We start from the raw sequence: 19090 nt of genomic DNA on the forward strand, positions 1-19090 counted from the left end.
AACTTCATGTTCTAAGACTAGAGAGACTATCTATCAGATTTATATAAGACTATAAGTTGCAGAGGTGAAGCTGACCTACATTGATAAAAAAGAATTCCCTTACTAAGGAATTCACTCATTACAGACTTCCCTATATCAATGAAAGAAGAGAACACCCTCTCTCTCTATAATGAATTAAAGAATCACAGAATCTCAGACATGAATGGAATGTCAGAAGTCCCCTTGTCCACAACCCCTACTTGAGTAGAATTCCTTTCTACCACCTGCCTGTCCTTTAGTTTTATCTAGTTAAAACAGCAAGCATTTAGAAATCCAAAAACATTATCACTGCTTTCAAGGAGGTCCTATTCTCAATAGGGGAGACAACGTGCAAAGCACACTGAACATGGAAATTATAAACATTGTAAATTGAAAGTAGTAAATTCTCTTTTCACAAGGTGGGAGATTCTCTACATTGACAAAGAACCCACTGCAGAGAACAATCCATTCTACTTTAGGACACTTGTATTTGAAGAGTTTTCTTTATATCCAATTGAAACATGTTTCTATTCCACTTTGATCAGTTTATTTTAATATTTGTCAACTAATACTTCTTTTTTAACTAATACGTCTAATAAATAATAGTCTTTCAACTACTAGTAGGCATTTCCCATATCTAAGTTTTCTCTTCATCAGGCTAAACATTCCCAATGATTTAGGGTCAATTCTCATCAGTGACATGACTTCCAATCCCCAATCTTTATCTGACACTGAAAATTCAGTGATCTCTAATTATTATGGCTTAAATCTTAAGCCAAAAACCAATTGGAAATTTTGTTCAAAGTGTGCTGTTCATCATGGGGTATGTGGTCCTTCCAAAGTTCCATTGATCTGAGGAAAAAATGATTCTTTTTCTCATATTAATAACCAGTTGTTGAATTAAGACTAAGGTTTTTCCCCTTTTCTACTTCTTCATTCAGAAATCACCCACTGTGGGTTATTCAGGCAGCCTTTGAAATGCAGGGCTGAGAATGAGAGGGGAAAACTCAGATCTGTTCAAACAGTTAAGAAATTTCACTTCAGGTGAATTGATGAATTCCAATCCACTGTGTTTTACACAGGTCTAGGAAAAAAGTGAATTCTTTCTTTTGTATCCATGATCCTAGATGGTTTGATGTGGGTATAGATAAGCCTCTTTAGCTAAAATTGAATTCTCTATCATGTTCCCCAGGCCCTCATTAGAATAAGACAACCACTCATTATAATGTTCTTCTCAATAATTGTTAATCATTCAGAGTTGATTGCCACCTTCAGGAACTCCCATTCCTCCAAGGGTTCCATTAAGGCATCTTTGGCCTTCAAGAGTGTCACTGACCCCTTTTATTAATTATTGCTGGCATGATTAATAAAATGATAAATTACCCAAAAATTTCATCTCTCAAATGTTCTATCTGCCCCATCAGTTGGGTGTCTCAACTACTCTTGTCTGTCATTTTTAGGGAGTTTTTTAGAAGATAAAACACGAAAGCTAATATGTAATTTTACTACTTTAATCAAATTGATCTAAAAACTTCCATACTGCTAGATAAGTAAAAAGTAATAAAATAAAAAATTGACTCCTGATTTGGAAAAAATGCTTTGATATAATTCAAGAACTATTGAAATACTGGACCTAGTGGAAATAAATTTATAAATAACTCACGATCTCACGACCCTCTATCCTTAGTCTCAGAAAAGAGTAAAGAATGTAGAAAAGTAAATATAACACAAATTACTTTAAAAAAAAAAGACAACAGCTTTTATTCTTCCAGAACCATCAGCCCACTCTTTAGCTATTTCTAATGTGGTGATAAGGAATTTAAGCAACTGAGGTTAAAGAGGTGAGAAAGATAATCTAAGCTTTTTTTCATTTAATAGGCTTAAATGGCATCAATAGACTGAAGAAAGCGTCCATGATTAAATCAGAGCACAAGTAACCAAGGCCAGGGTTCTTTGATCCTGAGTCAACCCCAGGAATGAGGTCAATTTTTTTTTAAAAAAAAAAGGAATAGTTTTTGAAAAGCAGTTAATGTAAAATGTTTGCAGTTCTCCCGGGTACTAGGGTTTTCTCCATAATAACCTTTCATCTATTTAATTAACTAACACACACACCTATTGTGTAAATACCTTATTGTGTTATGTCCTCTCCTGCTAGAATATAAACTCTTTGAAGGCAGGAACTATGTATTTCTTTATATTTCTAGCACTTGACACATTGCCAAACACATGTGTTCAATATAATATGTGTAATAATATATAAATACTTTTTGATTAACAACAGATGTTATAATCATAATCTAAAAAAAGGTCACAGGTTAGTGAAATTTGATCTTGATTGTGTTGCCTAAATTACCTGAGATGATGTTCCAATATTGATTCTTTAGCAGATCACTTAACTGTGTATGCAAATAAAATAGTTATGCAATGCCTTCCACTTTATGCATCCTAAATATAAATGCACAACCATCCAGAGAAGTCATGCTGCTTAATTTCTTAAAGAGTCATAAATTCAACTAAAATTAATTTATCCCTTGATTCCTTGTTCTTATAATGATAAGAATAATCTAAGAAAATTGGAAATCCCCAAAGCAATTTATACATGGTATAGGTATTTCATGTGAGATTTTGAGAGTTTGATTTTTAATCTTTCTAATCCATATTTGCGTAAGCTAATATTCAAATGAGTTTTAATTCTCTGAATAGAGATGGAAAGGCAGAAACTGGTCTAAGATTAAAATGGGTTACCAGTTAGCTACAGGTAATTAATTGAAAGTTGTCTTAATGATTTAAATTTAAAGAATGAAAAGGTCAAATCATTCTTGACTAATTTCATCAAGGACCCTGGTGTGTCATACAAATGAGAGAACATGTCTTCCTTTTCTTTTAATTAAAACCATATTCCCACATTCACAGCTTCTCATACCTCCAGTTTCCTACTGATTAGAACAAAATGAAATTTGTGTTGTGGCAGGAATAGAGCATTTAATTAAATCAGTGAAATGAAAACATTTACTCCACTCTCACTTTATATTACTTTGCCTTTGATCCAAGTACTTTTTTTGTGTTTTAGACCATGACCAGATAGGTTGTAAGTTTTATAAATTGAATTATGTGACCTTTCAAAATCATGCTCATTCCTTTAGGTGTTTGGAATTCCTGACATTTAAAAATTTTGTCATTAATGCTTAATTATAACTACTTGCTATTTCTGTAAATAATTGGTAATGCCCTTTTGCAATATTTCTAATTTGATGATGACAGTTTTATGTAATAAAGCTATTAGATTCTGGTGTTAACACATTTTACAGTAATAAAATTCATACATTTCTGCATTATTCTATAAAAAAATGAATTGTGCAAATAAATCACAATTTCTCTACCTTTGTTCTACAGTCGATTTTAAGGTTTCTTTTTAGTGCTGTAACAATTTCATCATTTGAAAGACTCATACCAAGTGATGCAGATTGGAATAACTATGCTGATAGCTCATCAAATTAATCACAGTTTAACCATTTTAGTTTTCTTAGCTCCAATTATTTTTTCACCTGCCAATTTTATCCCACAGCCCCTTGTTTTGTTTAATAGCAATGTCGATTTAGGCAGAAAACATATCATGTCAAAACATCTTTGTGCAACAGTCTAATGAAACAATGCCAATGAAATTCTGACAATCATGCCTAATTCTCTGCCAACTGGGCAAACATACAAAAAAAATAAATTATGTTCTGGGATTCAGAAATTTTATTCTGCTTATAAACCAACAGTTTGGCATATTTTAAAGGAAAAACCAATTTGCTTTTTATATTTGCAAAAGATCTTTGCTATCATTTTAGAAAAGCAAAGATTCCCAATTGTTCTTCCCCTGCCAACTGATTTATATCAAAAGAAAAGAACTGTTGTTCTCGTTCCAACTTAATCTATAACATTACATGAGAATTTGAGTCCTTCCCCAAACCATTTCTATATAATTTTAGTTCTTTTGTATAGAATGGCAGGTTATAGATCCAAAAGGGATTTTAGAGACTCTAATGTCCATCCCCCTAATTATACAAAGCAAGAAAGTGGAAGCAACTTACATTACTAGGGTCACAAAGGAGATTAGTGTCAGAACTTAGATCAGAACATTAGGTATCTAGACACTGAGGCCAGAGTCAAATTCCATTGCCTCATTTGTGTGCATCTGATTTTTTTTAAATCACTGAAATGTTTGCTTGAAATTAGGAAATGGAGTATTTCATGTTAAACTGTAACATTATCATTTTATTCTACAAATGATAAAAATATAGTGCTTTGACCAAACTTCCTGCCTAATTCCACACTTACTTTTTGTTGTTTTTTTTTTTCCTTAGCTGTACAAGGCTCTGGTGTTGTGTTCCGAACAGCAGAGGTTACTTTACACAAAGAAGGCAACACTTTTGGCTTTGTAATACGAGGTATGTCATCATTGGGGGAAAATGGATGATTGACCAATCTGCCAAAGTAGAAGCAATGTTTTTGCAAATGATCATCAAAGTATAATTGATACATCTGGTTGGCCAGCCACCTTGGAGACTTTGAAAACTTTTTTTTCTTGAAATTAACCACATTAAAAGATACCAATAAAATTCTGGATTTTTTAAAAGACCTCAAATTTGCAAAAGTAGCAAATCCATGTAAGGTTAAAATGATCTATATTTGGAAATTAAATAACTTTCTCAATAAGAATTAGATAAAGTAGCAGAAGCTACCATGATTTTTTTTAGTCCACGTCTGTGATTTCATGGGTATAGTGGACTCATGATGAGGAAGTCCTCTCCTCCAATGCAAATTGGTATCTTTTATTGAACCTAAGTCTTAGAAAGTTGTTCAGAGCAATGACTAAGTTGCCCAGGGTCACAGGCAGTATATATCAGAGGTGGTTCTTAAACTCTTCTAATAGATGAGGGTCTTCCTAACTCTCCACAATGGCTATACAACCTTTCTAATCTAGACTTTTTTTGGATTGGAATTCCATTAAGAAAATTTGTTTATATTGCCTATTGCCAAATCAAATGTTGAATGACTCTATTTTGATAGAACAGGAAGCCTCATCTTCATGAGTTCAAATCTGGTTTCAGACATTTCCTAGCTGTGTGATCCTGGGCAAGTCACTTAATATTATTTGACTCAGTTTCCTCATCTGTAAAATGAGCTGGAGAAGGAAATAGCAAACCACTCCAGTATTTTGCTAAGAAAGTCTTAAAAAGGGGTCATAAAAAGTTGGACACAATTCCAGTGACTCAAACGACAACAATACAACTCTATCTAGGTGTCTTTTATCTAGATGCCTGGGGGTACAGTGGATAGAATGCTGAGACTGGAATGAAAAAGACCTGAATTCTGATCCAGTTTCAGATACCTACTAAAGAGGCAAGTCACTTAACCTCTATTTGCCTCATTTTCTTCAACTATAAAATGAGGAAAGAAGCATCTATTTTATAGGGTTGTTGTGAGATTCAAATGAGAAAATATTTATAAATAGCTTACCACTTATTATCTCAAATGAGATAAAATTTGTAAAGCATCTGTTATCGAAATGCCTATTTCTCATTCCAGTCTCCTCCCCAACTCCCACCTTTTATAGCCAACTAGCTATGCTCCACCTTTTTTTTCTAACCAGTACAAGATCTATGTATAGCATCATTGTGGCTCCAACTTAGGGCACTATCCTGGAAATTGTCACCTTATTTAATTTCATTCCTCTTCAAATTTATTTTTATTATTATTTTATTATAAGATTTTCTACAAATTAATTGAATATTAACTTTTAGATCTTCTAATAGATGAAATTTCAAGTGAATGTATTTAGATTTAAATTTTTCCCATTCTTATTATAACATCCCAAGGATATTTATAATATTTAAGATATCAAGCTGCTTCAACTTGACCAAGAGGCAATTATAACAATAGGCTATTGTGCCGCTTCAGCATAATTTCTAACCCAAAGTATTTTATATTTGGTGGTAATGATTTCCAGACTTAAAGATGGAGTCTACATTACTATTATAATTATTATGAGAATAGGATTTCATATTAGATTACTTTTAGAAATATGGTATGGGGGGACAGGTTTTAATTTGTGATTTCATCTATGAGAAGTTAAGTGGCATGTCAATTGTCCCCTAGCCATTATTTATCAGAAGACCTGAAGAAAGGTCTTCTTGACAATATGGTCAGCTCACTATCCACTATGCCACATCTGCTTTCATTTTAGAAGGATTTCAATATAGGTCTTTAGACAATTATAGCAAGGTTGACTTAGCAGAATGAAAATTTTCCCCAACCCTGAGGTGATTTCAGCAGTCATAACTCAGGTTTCCTTATATTACTAAGATCATAACTGTGCAATTCTGTTTCACTTAAATCCAATTGACAAGTAGGTCGAGACATCATCTTGTGATGTCACTGTTCCTCTTCAAAAACAAAGATGAACAAGATGACATATAAATAACACATTTTCACCAAAAGTAGCAAATACTTTGTGAATTAAAACAACAACAGATGTTCATCTAACCTATATAATTTTAGGTACAGTTTGCCCAAGAATTTAATCCCTGTGAGAAACTGTAATTTAGACAGAGAAAAATCCTGGCCTAGGAATCAAGAGACCATTATCATCTTTTGCACTAACTTGTTTTGTATGACCTTTAAGCAAGGAACAAAGTAATTGACTCCCCATTGCTGATTGTATTTAAACTAAGATTGTAGGTCTGTTTCTCAAGGAGGTTGTAGAATTATCACATCAGGTAGGAGTTTTTATTTGATAACTTCTATATTCCCTGCTGACCCTAGAAATCTTAGGAAAATGCTTTCTTAAAAAAAGGTATTTATCTTATTACATCTTATTATATATTATATATTATTTATATTGGTGATTTAATTTTGATTGTGCTTTGTTTAAATGTTATTAATATCCTTTTATATCACTAACATTATAAAAATATTTTTATTTTATTTTGAATATAACATATAAAATGGATATTATTTCCATATACATTGAGGGGGAAAAAAGAGGATTATACATGGAACTCAATATTACTATAGTATACAGTTTGTTTTTCTTTTTTAAAAAATGCTGTTAGTGGCAACAAAAATGAGCATACCCTTTGGTCCAGCAATACCACTACTGGGCCAATACCCTGAAAAGATGATGAAAAAGGGTAAAAACATCACTTGTACAAAAATATTCACAGCAGCCCTGTTTGTGGTGGCAAAGAACTGGAAATCAAGTAAATGTCCTTCAGTTACGGAATGGCTTAGCAAACTGTGGTATATGTATGTCATGGAACACTATTGTTCTATTAGAAACCAGGAGGGATGGGATTTCAGGGAAGCCTGGAGGGATTTGCATGAACTGATGCTGAATGAGATGAGCAAAACCAGAAAAACACTGTACACCCTATCAGCAACATGGGGATGATGTTCAACCTTGATGGACTTGCTCATTCCATCAGTGCAACAACCAGGGACAATTTTGAACTGTCTGCAGTGGAGAATGTCATCTGTATCCAGATAGAGAGCCATGGAGTTTGAATAAATTTCAAGGACTATTCCCTTTAATTTAGAAAGAAAAACATATATCTTATTGTCTGATCTTGTTATCTCTTATACTTTTTGTTTCTTCCTTAAGGATGTGATTTCTCTCTCATCACACTTTATTTGGATCAATGTACAACATAGAAACAAAATAAAGACTGACAGATTGCTTTCCACGGTGGGGGTGGGGAGAACTCAAATAAAATCTTTAAAAAATTTTTTTAAATGCTGTTAGATTTTAAAGCTATCCTGTTTGATTGGGCTTTCTGAAATTTCTTGTCTTCTCTCTTCTGAATTTTTTCTTTTTTTTAAATAAAAGATACCTCAATGACACCTTTCTTTCCCCTTTCCCTTCTCCTTCTCCCTCTCTATCTCCCTCTTTCTCCTTCCCTCCTACACTATCCACTCACCCTTCTCTCCCCTTCCCATTGGGGAAAAGAGAAAGAAAAATAAATCTCTCAAAACAAATATACATGTTCAAAGAAAACAGATTATCACCTTGCTAAATCTAAAAAGTTATTTTATTTTGCATCTTGAACCTCTCACCACCAAAGAAATGGACACCATGATTCATCACTTTTCTTTTGGAATTTCAATTGGTCTTTGCATTGATCAAAGCTTTCAGAGATTTGTTTTTTCTTTTAGTAATAAGGTTGTTATTATAGAAATTATTGTTCTAGTTCTAATTCATCATTCTACATTTGTTTATGCATGTTTTGACAGGTTTCTGTGAAACCCATCCATGTCAGCAGTACATAGGGCATAATAATACTCTATTACATTCATATACAATAATTTGTTCAGCTTTTCTCCAATAGATGGGCATCCCATAATTTCCAGTTCTTTGCAACTATAATAAGAACTCCTGCAAGTATTTTTATACATGTGGATCCTTTTGCTCTTTCTTTGATCTCTTTGAGATATAAACTTCTCTTAGTGGCAATGTAGAATCCAAGGATATGCCAGCTTAGGGTCTTTAGGAGAACAATTCCAAATTGCTTTCCAGAATGATTAGGAAAATTCACAGCTTCACCAACAGTTATTGAGTGTTTCTATTTACCTCCAACATTTGTTATTTCCCATTTTTATCAACTTTGTCATTCTGAGTGGCAGGAAGTAGAGTCTCTTTTTCTCTTTTCTGTGTGTTTTAATTTGCAATTTTCATTAAAGAGCAGCATAGATTTCTTTCTTGAAAAATCATTTCTTTTGATTACATATCTACTTGTAAATGGCTCTTGTTCTTATAAAATTGAATTAATTTTGCATATGTATATGTATGTAAAGATGCTTCAGTGACTCATATAAATATATACATGTGCATGTTTATATACATATATATATATATATATGAAATGAGACTCCTATCAGAGAAACTTATTGCAAAGATTTTTTCAACTAATTTTTGTTACATCCCTTTACTTGTATAAAACTTTCTAAGATTATTTAATCAAAATTATGTCTTTATCATCTGTGATTCTTTCTATCCACTATTTGGTCATGAACTCATTTTCTATTTATCCATAGTTCTAAAAGGTAATTTCTTCCTTGCTTTTCTAATTTTTTAGTAATGTTCCCCTTTATATCTAAGTCATAGAGCCATTTAGAGTTTATTTTGGTATGAGGTGTGAAATGTTGGTCTATGCCTAATTTTTGCCAGACTACTTTGAAGTTTTTCTAGCAATTTTTCTCAACTTATCACCTTAGTTCCCAATATTTCCCTATCTCACCCAAAGAGCTATAAGAATAAAAAAAGAAAAGGAGGGAAAATAAATCTTTTTAGCCAAACAAATCAATATAGCATTCAAGTTTGACAATTTAATTCTCATTTCATAACAATTATAATTCAGCTTCAAAACAGTTTATCTTCCCAAATAAGTACTTCCACTTTTCAGTTTTCATATTGGAAATAAATTTTAAAAGTCACAAAAATGAAAACTTTTTTTTTCTGTTTTGTTCTTTTCCTTTCTTAGGTGGAGCACATGATGACAGAAATAAATCTCGTCCTGTTGTAATAACATGTGTTCGACCTGGAGGGCCTGCTGACAGGTAAAATTCATCTTTTTCTATAGCTATCTGGAAATATAGTTAAAGAGAATGAGGTAGATCATTTGGCATAGAGGTTGATAGATTTCCTAAAGGGTTTAAGATAAACAGATTTGCAAATTTATTAATTGCATGTTCATTTCTATGCCTGCATTTGAAGAGTATTTCGTAAACATGGATTTTTTAAAAAGTACTTTAAATCTTTTTTTCTTTTCTATGTCTAAAAAGCCAGTTCATGCAGTCTTCTCATGAGACTTGGAAATAATCAAGATATTTATATTAAACAATTTGCTTTCACCTTAAGAAACAAATGTTTATTTCTGTTTGTTGTCATCCAGCTAAACAAACTATTATCTGTAACTTTGAATGAGCCTATAAGGAAGATATTATGGAATTAATAAGAAAGAAGTTTGCTGATTAATAGTTATTTTTACAGACTGACTTTTCTACCACAGCACAGATTTGAAGTCACATTTTTAAAAAAATGAATCAGGGAAACCAAAATATGGAAGTTTTTGTTTCTTTCCTTTAGAGAATTAACAAAAAAACAAGATAAAAATTCTGACTTCTGTCTTGTTCTGAGAATATTCACCTTTGACAGATGTCACAGTTTAATATTTGAGTAAAGATTTGTCTTTCTTTTTGAAATCTCTCTTCTTTGTCTCGATTTCTCTTTCTCTCTGTACACAGACACACACACACACACACACACATACACACATACAAACATATAAAGACAATACATATATTTGAGTATTTGTTTCCTAGATTTACCATAAATCATTTCCAGACACCAGGCAGTCAAGCTAAAAGGGGAAAATATGCTTATATACATATATATGTATATATGTATATATATAATCTGTATCTATCTATGTGCTCTATCTGTCTGTCTGTCTGTCTGTATGGAGAGAAAAACAGAGAGAGAGAGAGAGACAGAGACAGAGAGACAGAGACAGACAGAGAGACAGGTAATTCCTGGAAAAAATGAAAATATTTTTATTTCCTTTTGTCATTACAAATCGTGTTGGACACAAAAGGAAGATTAACTGCTATGCTGTATACAAACTAGCACTGACTTGTATTCTGAGAGATATTAGATTAAGGACTTCAAAGAAACTCAATCATCTAAAATTTTAAAAATGAAAAATCAAATGCCATGAAGGGAAGGTGAGAATTATCTAAATGAAAACTGTGAAGACCCCTTTTTCATTCTTCACAAATTTTTATATTTGACATTTTCTCTAGAAATGCATCTACTTATCAGATTCTCACATGTTATTTGTTCTGTCACTTGGGATGGGTTTGACATCAGTTGCTAACCTGGGTTCTATTTCAGTAATATTATTGAAGGGTCTTTCCCTAATTTTGACAGATATGGAACATTTAAATTAGAATGAGAATATTTCTCCCTCCCCTTCCCCTGCTTCATAAGGCTGAATTAATTTAATGATTGCCAAATGACATTGTAACAGTAGGAAAATTTGCAACCCAGGACAATTTTTAAGCAGTTCTCCCTAGCTTACCTAGGTTCACTGGTAGCCCAAGGATTCAAATGTATAATCTTTCCTACTTACTTCCCCTGGGTAGGTAGATGAGTGGTTATTTCCCAGGCTTACCATGAATCATTTCCAGACAACAGGAAGTCAAGCTAAAAGAAGGAAAATATTTTTTGGGTGCTCCAAACGTTATCTATTAGTGCCTTAGCTATTTGAAAATATGTAACTATTATTCTCCTCTTTTCAGAACTTTAATAACAATTTTACCTCTCCATGGTACTGTTTAACATTCTTATTGTCCGAGTTGATACTTTAAAATAAATACAAATGGAATTAATGGTAGAAAGCATGTGAGATATTCACTTTAAGCAAGTGAATCAATCCCAACCCCATTATCTTAAATTAATAAAGACTGTTACTTTAATCCTTCTTTAGAGAAGGCACAATCAAAGCCGGTGACAGGCTGCTGAGTGTGGATGGAATCAGACTTGCTGGTAATACACATGCTGAAGCAATGAGTATTCTCAAACAGTGTGGGCAAGAAGCAACGCTGGTGATAGAATATGATGTCTCAGTAATGGGTATGTATGTGGAAATTCTAAAGATATATTCCCCAAGCTATTTGTGATATGTTACCATCCATCCATGATAAGCCATTTTAGAATTAATTATGACCTTCCTTTGGCGAATAGGTTCTCTTCAGTCCTATATCATTAATCTTTGTGGGTTCAGGAGGAGGTGAAGGCGATTTTATAGTAATTTCAAATCCTAAGGTTGATAGGATCTTTAATAAGGTTTTGCTGTATCTATGTGGTTCTCTCTGGCTTGTAAGCATTTTGTTCCCCATCATTCCTCAGATCAGTAAAATGGGGATTGTTAATGTAGAGCAGAGCACCCCTATCTATTTATAAACACAAGGATTGGAAATAGGAAGCACATTCTGTAGACATTGTGGACATGAGAGAAGAAAAAAGTAAGACCTCATGTTTTCCTGTTTAACTTAGAAATATCACCCCTCCCAAGCAAAGGCAGCAATAATGGTCATCCTTGTAATCAGAATGAGATTTAGGGAAAAACATATAGGCATGTATCATGATTCAAGTGAAGCATATCCCAGCTCTACTCGTACCTCCTTTAAAGCTTGTTCCTGATAGAGATGTTAGCAAGTGAGAGAAAGGCTAAGACTAAGGATTTGTATAATGTTGGATGGAGAAGAAAAATTTCCTAAGGTGAATTAGAACCTGAAATTGAACCTAAATCAAAGAGTAAATGTTTCAGACTGTAACATGTGACCTAAACTCTACTAAACAGGTTTTACAGCAATGAAATGCAACAGAAAAAGGGGAGCCATACATTACAAATGGCAGACTCCTTTATTTCCCCCTATGTGTGATTCATGTGGAACAGGGTTTTTTAAAAGTCTCCTAATCTATCTTTTGAGCCAGATGTCCTATATAGAAGCATCCGATTTCCTAAATGGTTTTTTAAAAAATACAAGATTTGAAGAGTTTTTAACAGGATAGCATGATCTACCTTTCATAGGTAAAGTTTGTGACTGAACATTTCTTCTTCCCTTAAAAATTGATAATTTTTGAATTAATATATACCACAATTCAAAAAATCCCCGGATACTACTGAACCTCTTCAGAAAAGAAAGTGAGGAAGAGAGCAAGGGAGGGAAGGAGAGGGAGATAGCTCAAGGGAGAGAAGGAAGAAGAGATAGACAGATATAGAGGATAAGGGAGAACAAACACAGGTTTTGAAACCTTCACTTTTTAATCTCAAATAAAAAAAAACAATTTTGGTAACAAAATTCCTAGAGTAATTCTAAGCTATAATAAAGATTATATAAGGATAATATGTTAATAATAGTGGCTCTCTGAGCTTCTACATAGTAGTTTAGTGAAATCATTGTTTCTAAAATATATACACATATACAATTTTTGCATCCATTTATTTTTATTTTATTTTATTATTGTCTATCAGACCAAAGGTTTGAAGTTGTTTGACTGAAGAGGAACCATAGCTATTCCCTGAGCCTGACCTTCACCCTCATGTGGAAAGATCTGGTCTTTCTCAGCTCTTCTCTTCAGGCATCCCCATGGATCTGATTTACTCCCTCAAATAAGCTAATATTTGTAAATCACTTAATGCAGTGTCTGTCACATAGTTGGTACTATTTGATCCCTTTAGTCCCCCAATCTCTTGTGGTAGGGATATTAAAAGTCTTTTAACTTGCTTTGGAAAAGAACTTATTATGTTTCCTCCCACCAGACTTCTACTGGCTCAGGTAGGTTTCTATTTGTGGTATGATTTTATTGAATATTTTTCTTGCTTTACTGGATCTTTGATTCATCTTGACGTCCTTTATGGTGAAAACAGAAATTTCAATGATTAGAAAGAGAATTTCCTTCTCTCTGTGTGTGTTTGTATTTGTGTGTGTGTGTGTGTGTGTGTGTGTGTGTGTGTGTGTGTGTGTGTGTGTGTGTGTGAGATGGTTGACCAAGCCTGGTATTTTTTTGCTTTGATCTCCCCCAAAGACACACACACACACACACACACACACACACAAACACACACACACACACAAACACACACACACACAAACACATACACACACATAGTAGAGGAAATAGTTTTCTTTTTGAGAATATATGGCCAGTACAGAAAATGAATACACTTGAAAAAAGAAATGAGGAATGAAATATAGGCTCAATGAATGAGCCAAAATGATATAAAATGTGCACAGCTAGTTCCCATTCCCATTTCAGTTCTCAGCAAAACAGGAGTGGCTGCAGTTTTTTCTCTTTAGAGCTTAGCATTCTCTCCAAGTTCAAAGTCATCACATAACTGGGGTAGATTCTGAGAAGCAACTGCTTTACCATCATCTTCTCTCTTAACTGAACTGCAGAGAGCTTCCCTTTCCCCCCAGAGCATTGCTCACCTTTCACTTCTGGAGATTTCTATTTTCTTGGTTTTAGAAGAGGAGGAGAAAATCCTTTATGAGAGGTCAAAGCCCATTCCTTGGATCAGAAAATATTAAAACATTTATGTCTAGTACCACAGGCATCTGCCTCAACTCTATTATTTTATAAGTTCTTTGGGTGCTACAGTTGGCTAGAAAAGATCTGTGAAGATAGTGCCCACCATTCACTTAGTTACCTAAGTTATCTTCTCTGTAAAAGGGATGTATTAATCCCTGGGCTACCATTGCCATGAAATTATTTGGATTAAATAAGAATATGGGTATGATGATTGTGTATGCATAACCAATATCAGATCAGATTATTAGCTTTCTTGGGGGGGTGAGTTGGTGGGAGGGAGAGAGGGAGAAAAATTTGGAACCCAAAATTTTTTTAAAAAACAAATGCTGAAAACTATACAGGTAATTGGGGGAAAACAAAATGCAAAAAAAATTAAAATTAAAATAAAAAGAATGTGTATATGAAAATACCCTTTAAACAATATATAAATAAATAAATATGCAAATTTATGTAGATGTGTATATATATATACATATATATACATATATATGTATATATATATATATATATACCCATACACATTTTTATGCACTTTATGGGCTAGCAAAATCTGACATTTATTGCACTTCTCTGTACATTGCTGTTATTCAGTCATATATGACTCTTTGTGACCTCATGGACCATAGTATGCAAGTACTGTGCATGGGATTTTCTTTGAAAAGACACTGAAGCAATTTCGTATTTCCTTCTCCAGTTTATTTACAGAAAAAGAAACTGAGGCAAATAGTAGTTTAATGACTTCCAGGAAAACAGTAAGTGTCTGAATCCAGATTTCAGCTCAGGTCTTCCCTGATTCCAGTTCCAACATCCTAACCACTGAGCCTTCTACAATGCCTCTATATATAGTAGTATGTTTTTGTATATAGTCGGTGGTTAATAATTGCTTGTTGTGGGCAGCTAAGTGGCTCAGTGGATACAGCACTGACCCTGGAGTCAGGAGTACCTGAGTTCAAATCTGACCTCAGACAATAATTACCTAGTTGTGTGGCCTTGGGCAAGCTACTTAACCCCATTGCTTTACAAAAACCGAAAAAATAATTGCTTGTTGAATTGAATTTTGCCTTGAAGACACTTAGGTGTTTCAAATTTTAGTATGGTATCATGTTCTTGTTCTAAAGCCCTCTAGACTGAGTCTAGGTAAACCGAGGGAGGATGCTAGCTAGAGCTGTTATTTTAAGCCCTAACTTTCATTCCAAATCTGAATTCAGATCTGAATGAATGCATGGGGCCATGTCTGCTAGAAAATTTTTTTTCTACATTAGCTTCTCATTCTCAAATCATGTTTATGTTTTTATCATTACTACTACTACTACTACTACTACTACTACTACTACTACTACTACTACTACTCTTAATGAGATTCCCTAGGCCTGAGTAAGATTTGGATGTGGAAGTTTTAAGGAACTTGACTTCTGACAACCAACTTTTGATATGGATGATTCAGGGGATATTTCAAGCACCACTTCTAAAATTCCATAAGCTGAATTGCAAGATATGTTCATGATTCAGTTATTTTAATTCAAACACACCTATACTACAAGTGATCATAGTCAGCATGTGACTTGAGGGCAGAAAGAAAAAAATAGAAATTGTTATTTGCACTGGCCATGGTTCTTGTATCCATATTGACTCTAGCCTAATCAGGCTTGAAATGGAAGCAAAACAAATACCATTCAAATCCTCTGGGCCTGAAATAGCAGTCCTAGGTGGCATCTTCCCCATCAAAAACTCTCTTTCAAGTCTTTAAACCAAGAACATAAAGCTCCCAGATGTTTTGAGGTATTAAAGGCTCCACTATGATGTCCATAGTTCCCCCAAAATTTCTTTGAAGGTGTCTTCTATATTTACCTCCCTTTAAGATTTCACACAGGTATACATAATCATAAAGGATAGATGAAGTGCAACAGAGCTGAATAATAAATGGCAGTAACCATAATTAAATGTCAGTAGTATTTTTGAAGGACTGGTGACAACCTGGAGAATGTCCAAAGAAGACCACCCAGATTGACTGGGACCTTAAAACTTTGACATATGATGAACTGTTCAAGGAAGGCTAGAGTTAAGGCTTAAAGATGGATTTAAGCAAATCATGATCAGATAGATGAAGGACTGTTATGTGAAAGATGAATTAGGGATAAAATTGTTTTATGTGACTCCAGAGGGATATTTGCTTAACATAGAGGAATGATAGGCAAGCTGTTGATCAAGGATGAAGTATATCTCTCTCAAGATCTGTTTAGCCAAAAAAAAAAAAAAAAAAACTTGCTTGCCGAGAGTTTTATTATATACATCATATAACATCATATAAAAGGAGAAGAAGTGTTGGGGGGGGCGGAGAAGGGCAGGAAAGGCTGGTGTAATACTACTGTATGTTAAGAAGATATGGGTATGTGAAAAAATCTAGGAACCAGGGTAAATTTTGAGGAAGCTCAATCAGTGAAGAGAGAAATGAAAGCAAATAGTCATTAGCATATATACTACAGACCACCAGTAGGAGTTTAGCAAACAATTCAGGAGTTAAGAATGATATACCGGTAATAGATTACTTTGATTATTCAGAAATCTGCTGTAATACTCCCCACCCCTTCCTTGTCTTTACCTTTCCTGCTCCCTATTCTCTCTCCTTTCTCTCTCTGTCTCTGTCTTTTTGTTTCTCTCCCTCCATCCTTTTCTTGCTCTTTTTCTCTCACCTCTCTCTCACTGACTCTTTCCCCAATTCTCTTCTCTCTGCCCTCTTTTTTTCCTCTCTCCAATATCAGAGCAGCTAATAATTCTCTTGCCTTGTCTTGGCTTAATTATAATTTCGTCCTTCAAAAAAAGAAGAAACAATGAAAGTACTTGCTATTCTGGACCTAATTCTGACCAATGAGTAAAAACTGGTTGCTATGATAGAAATGATGATTTTTAGGGTTCTAGGAATTTTAATATGGCCACTCAGTCTTAAGATTTATGATAAAAGGAATTTAAGCATGGACTGATATACACCTTAGATTTTTGTGAAATAAATTTCAAATGGTCCTGAACCTGAATCTTTTGTAGGATTTCATGACCCAAAATTTTACAGAAGTCAGTCCAGGAGGGGTTTGGAGGCTCTCAAGAATGAAATTCTGAAGACATATAGAGAGAAGTAATTTTAATGAGAAAATGAGGGAGCTGTCTAAAGAGAATATTACAGAAAATAGAAATTATGTTATTCAAAAAGACATTTCAAGCCCAAATATCAAAGAAAAGATTCATTCAAAATAAGTGAATGACTGTCCTTTTAAAAATCATGTCTGGAGTAATAAAGCTTAGAATGAGCTGAAGCTGGAATCCTAAAAACAATAAAAAGAGGCTTGTTATAGCTATATTGGGGAATCATGTCCTAATAGAGATAGGATTTGGGATGAATGAAATCATCATAACTGACAACATAGAGAAAAAGAACTATCCAAGGTTTATTTTACTTTTGTTTTCTCTTCTAATGAGAATAATCTTTGGGCTATAAAGAACAAAAGGAGTTAGATTCAAAAGAAATAAAGGTAACTTAGGTGACCTAGGTAACTTGAAGAACCAATTGATTTAATTCTTGAAAGTGGGCCAACTATCTTTATTTATTTATTTATTTAAGGGGGTTTTTGCAAGGCAAATGGGGTTAAGTGGTTTGCCCAAGGCCACACAGCTAGGTAATTATCAAGTGTCTGAGATCACATTGGAACCCAGGTACTCCTGACTCCAGGGCCAGTGCTTTATCCACTATGCCACCTAGCTGCCCCCTGGCCAACTATCTTTAAAAAGATCATAGAGAAGAGGAGGTCATAAAAGATTGGAGAACAAATGCTGTTCTGATCTTCAGAAACAGGAAGAATGGAATCTTCACACTATAGGTCAGGGGATTTCACTGATTGTTAGCAAAATCTTAGAACAAATTATTAAAGAAATTATTAAAAGACCATATAAAAGAGAAAGTTCAAGAGAATTCGTACTTCATCAAGAACAGATCATCCTACATTAGTGTCATTTCCCCCTTTTTGGTGCTTCTAGTCATTCAGGGAAATTCAACAGACAAGATGTGTATACATACAGATTTTAGCAAAATATTTTATATATTTTCTCATGATCTTTTTGTGGAAGAGATAGTAAAAAATGGACTAGATGCAAGGAAGACTAATTAGGTGGATGCAGTTTGTTGAATGACAGAACCCAGTGTGTAGTTTAACAGTTCAATATCAGCTTGAAACAAGGTTTCTAATAGAGTGTCTAAAGATCATTCATTCTTTATGGACTTCTAGTATGCTATAGAGGAGAGTCTTAATCTGTAATGCCAATGATATCTAGTAGAATGTCTAATAGACAGAGACAAATTTTCCAGACTTAACTTTCTTATCACTGCCTTGGATGAAGGCACAGAAAGTAGATTTATGAAGATAGCTAGCCTCTTGGATGAGAAGGAAGATGCAGAAAGGTCTTTACAGGCTAAAATGTTGAAATAAATTTAATTAGATAAAATTTAATAAAATGAAAGTTTTATGTTTGGATTACAAATTCATTTTTACCAGGTACAAAATGGGGGTGGTATATAACTAGATAGCAATTTATCTGAAAAAGATCCAGAAATTTCAGATCCTCTACTTGTTCTTACTTTTTCCTTTTTCAAATTATATGCACACATACAGATATATATATATATATATACATACATATGTATATGTATATATACAAACATACATGCATATATACTTGTATGTTTATATATGTTTTATTCATAATAAATTGTACCATAAGTATATAATATATTTAGACATAATTATATATTATTTGGTAAGTTTGAATCTATACCAGGATGGAACAAGGAACATTTTTTTATGTTTGTGTACTTAGCACAATGTCTTATCGAATGAGAGGTATAATATTAACGTTACAGAGATGATAATCCTGGTTAGACTTTATCTG

The 19090-nt window shown here is 33.5% G+C and overlaps 1 protein-coding gene across 7 annotated transcripts in view; it reads left to right on the forward strand.

Annotated features, from left to right (window-relative positions):
- Window positions 1–19090, forward strand: part of GRIP1 (glutamate receptor interacting protein 1) — a 739827-nt gene that overhangs the window by 544544 nt on the left and 176193 nt on the right. For all 7 annotated transcript variants that reach the window (XM_074226201.1, XM_074226202.1, XM_074226203.1 and 4 more), the window contains 3 exons: window positions 4368–4451; window positions 9543–9618; window positions 11550–11695. In XM_074226201.1, the coding sequence (XP_074082302.1) occupies window positions 4368–4451; window positions 9543–9618; window positions 11550–11695 (306 nt within the window). The remainder of the gene's footprint in view (window positions 1–4367; window positions 4452–9542; window positions 9619–11549; window positions 11696–19090) is intronic.

Source organism: Macrotis lagotis, chromosome 2 (genome assembly GCF_037893015.1).
Source record: "Macrotis lagotis isolate mMagLag1 chromosome 2, bilby.v1.9.chrom.fasta, whole genome shotgun sequence".
Lineage (NCBI taxonomy): Eukaryota > Metazoa > Chordata > Mammalia > Peramelemorphia > Peramelidae > Macrotis > Macrotis lagotis.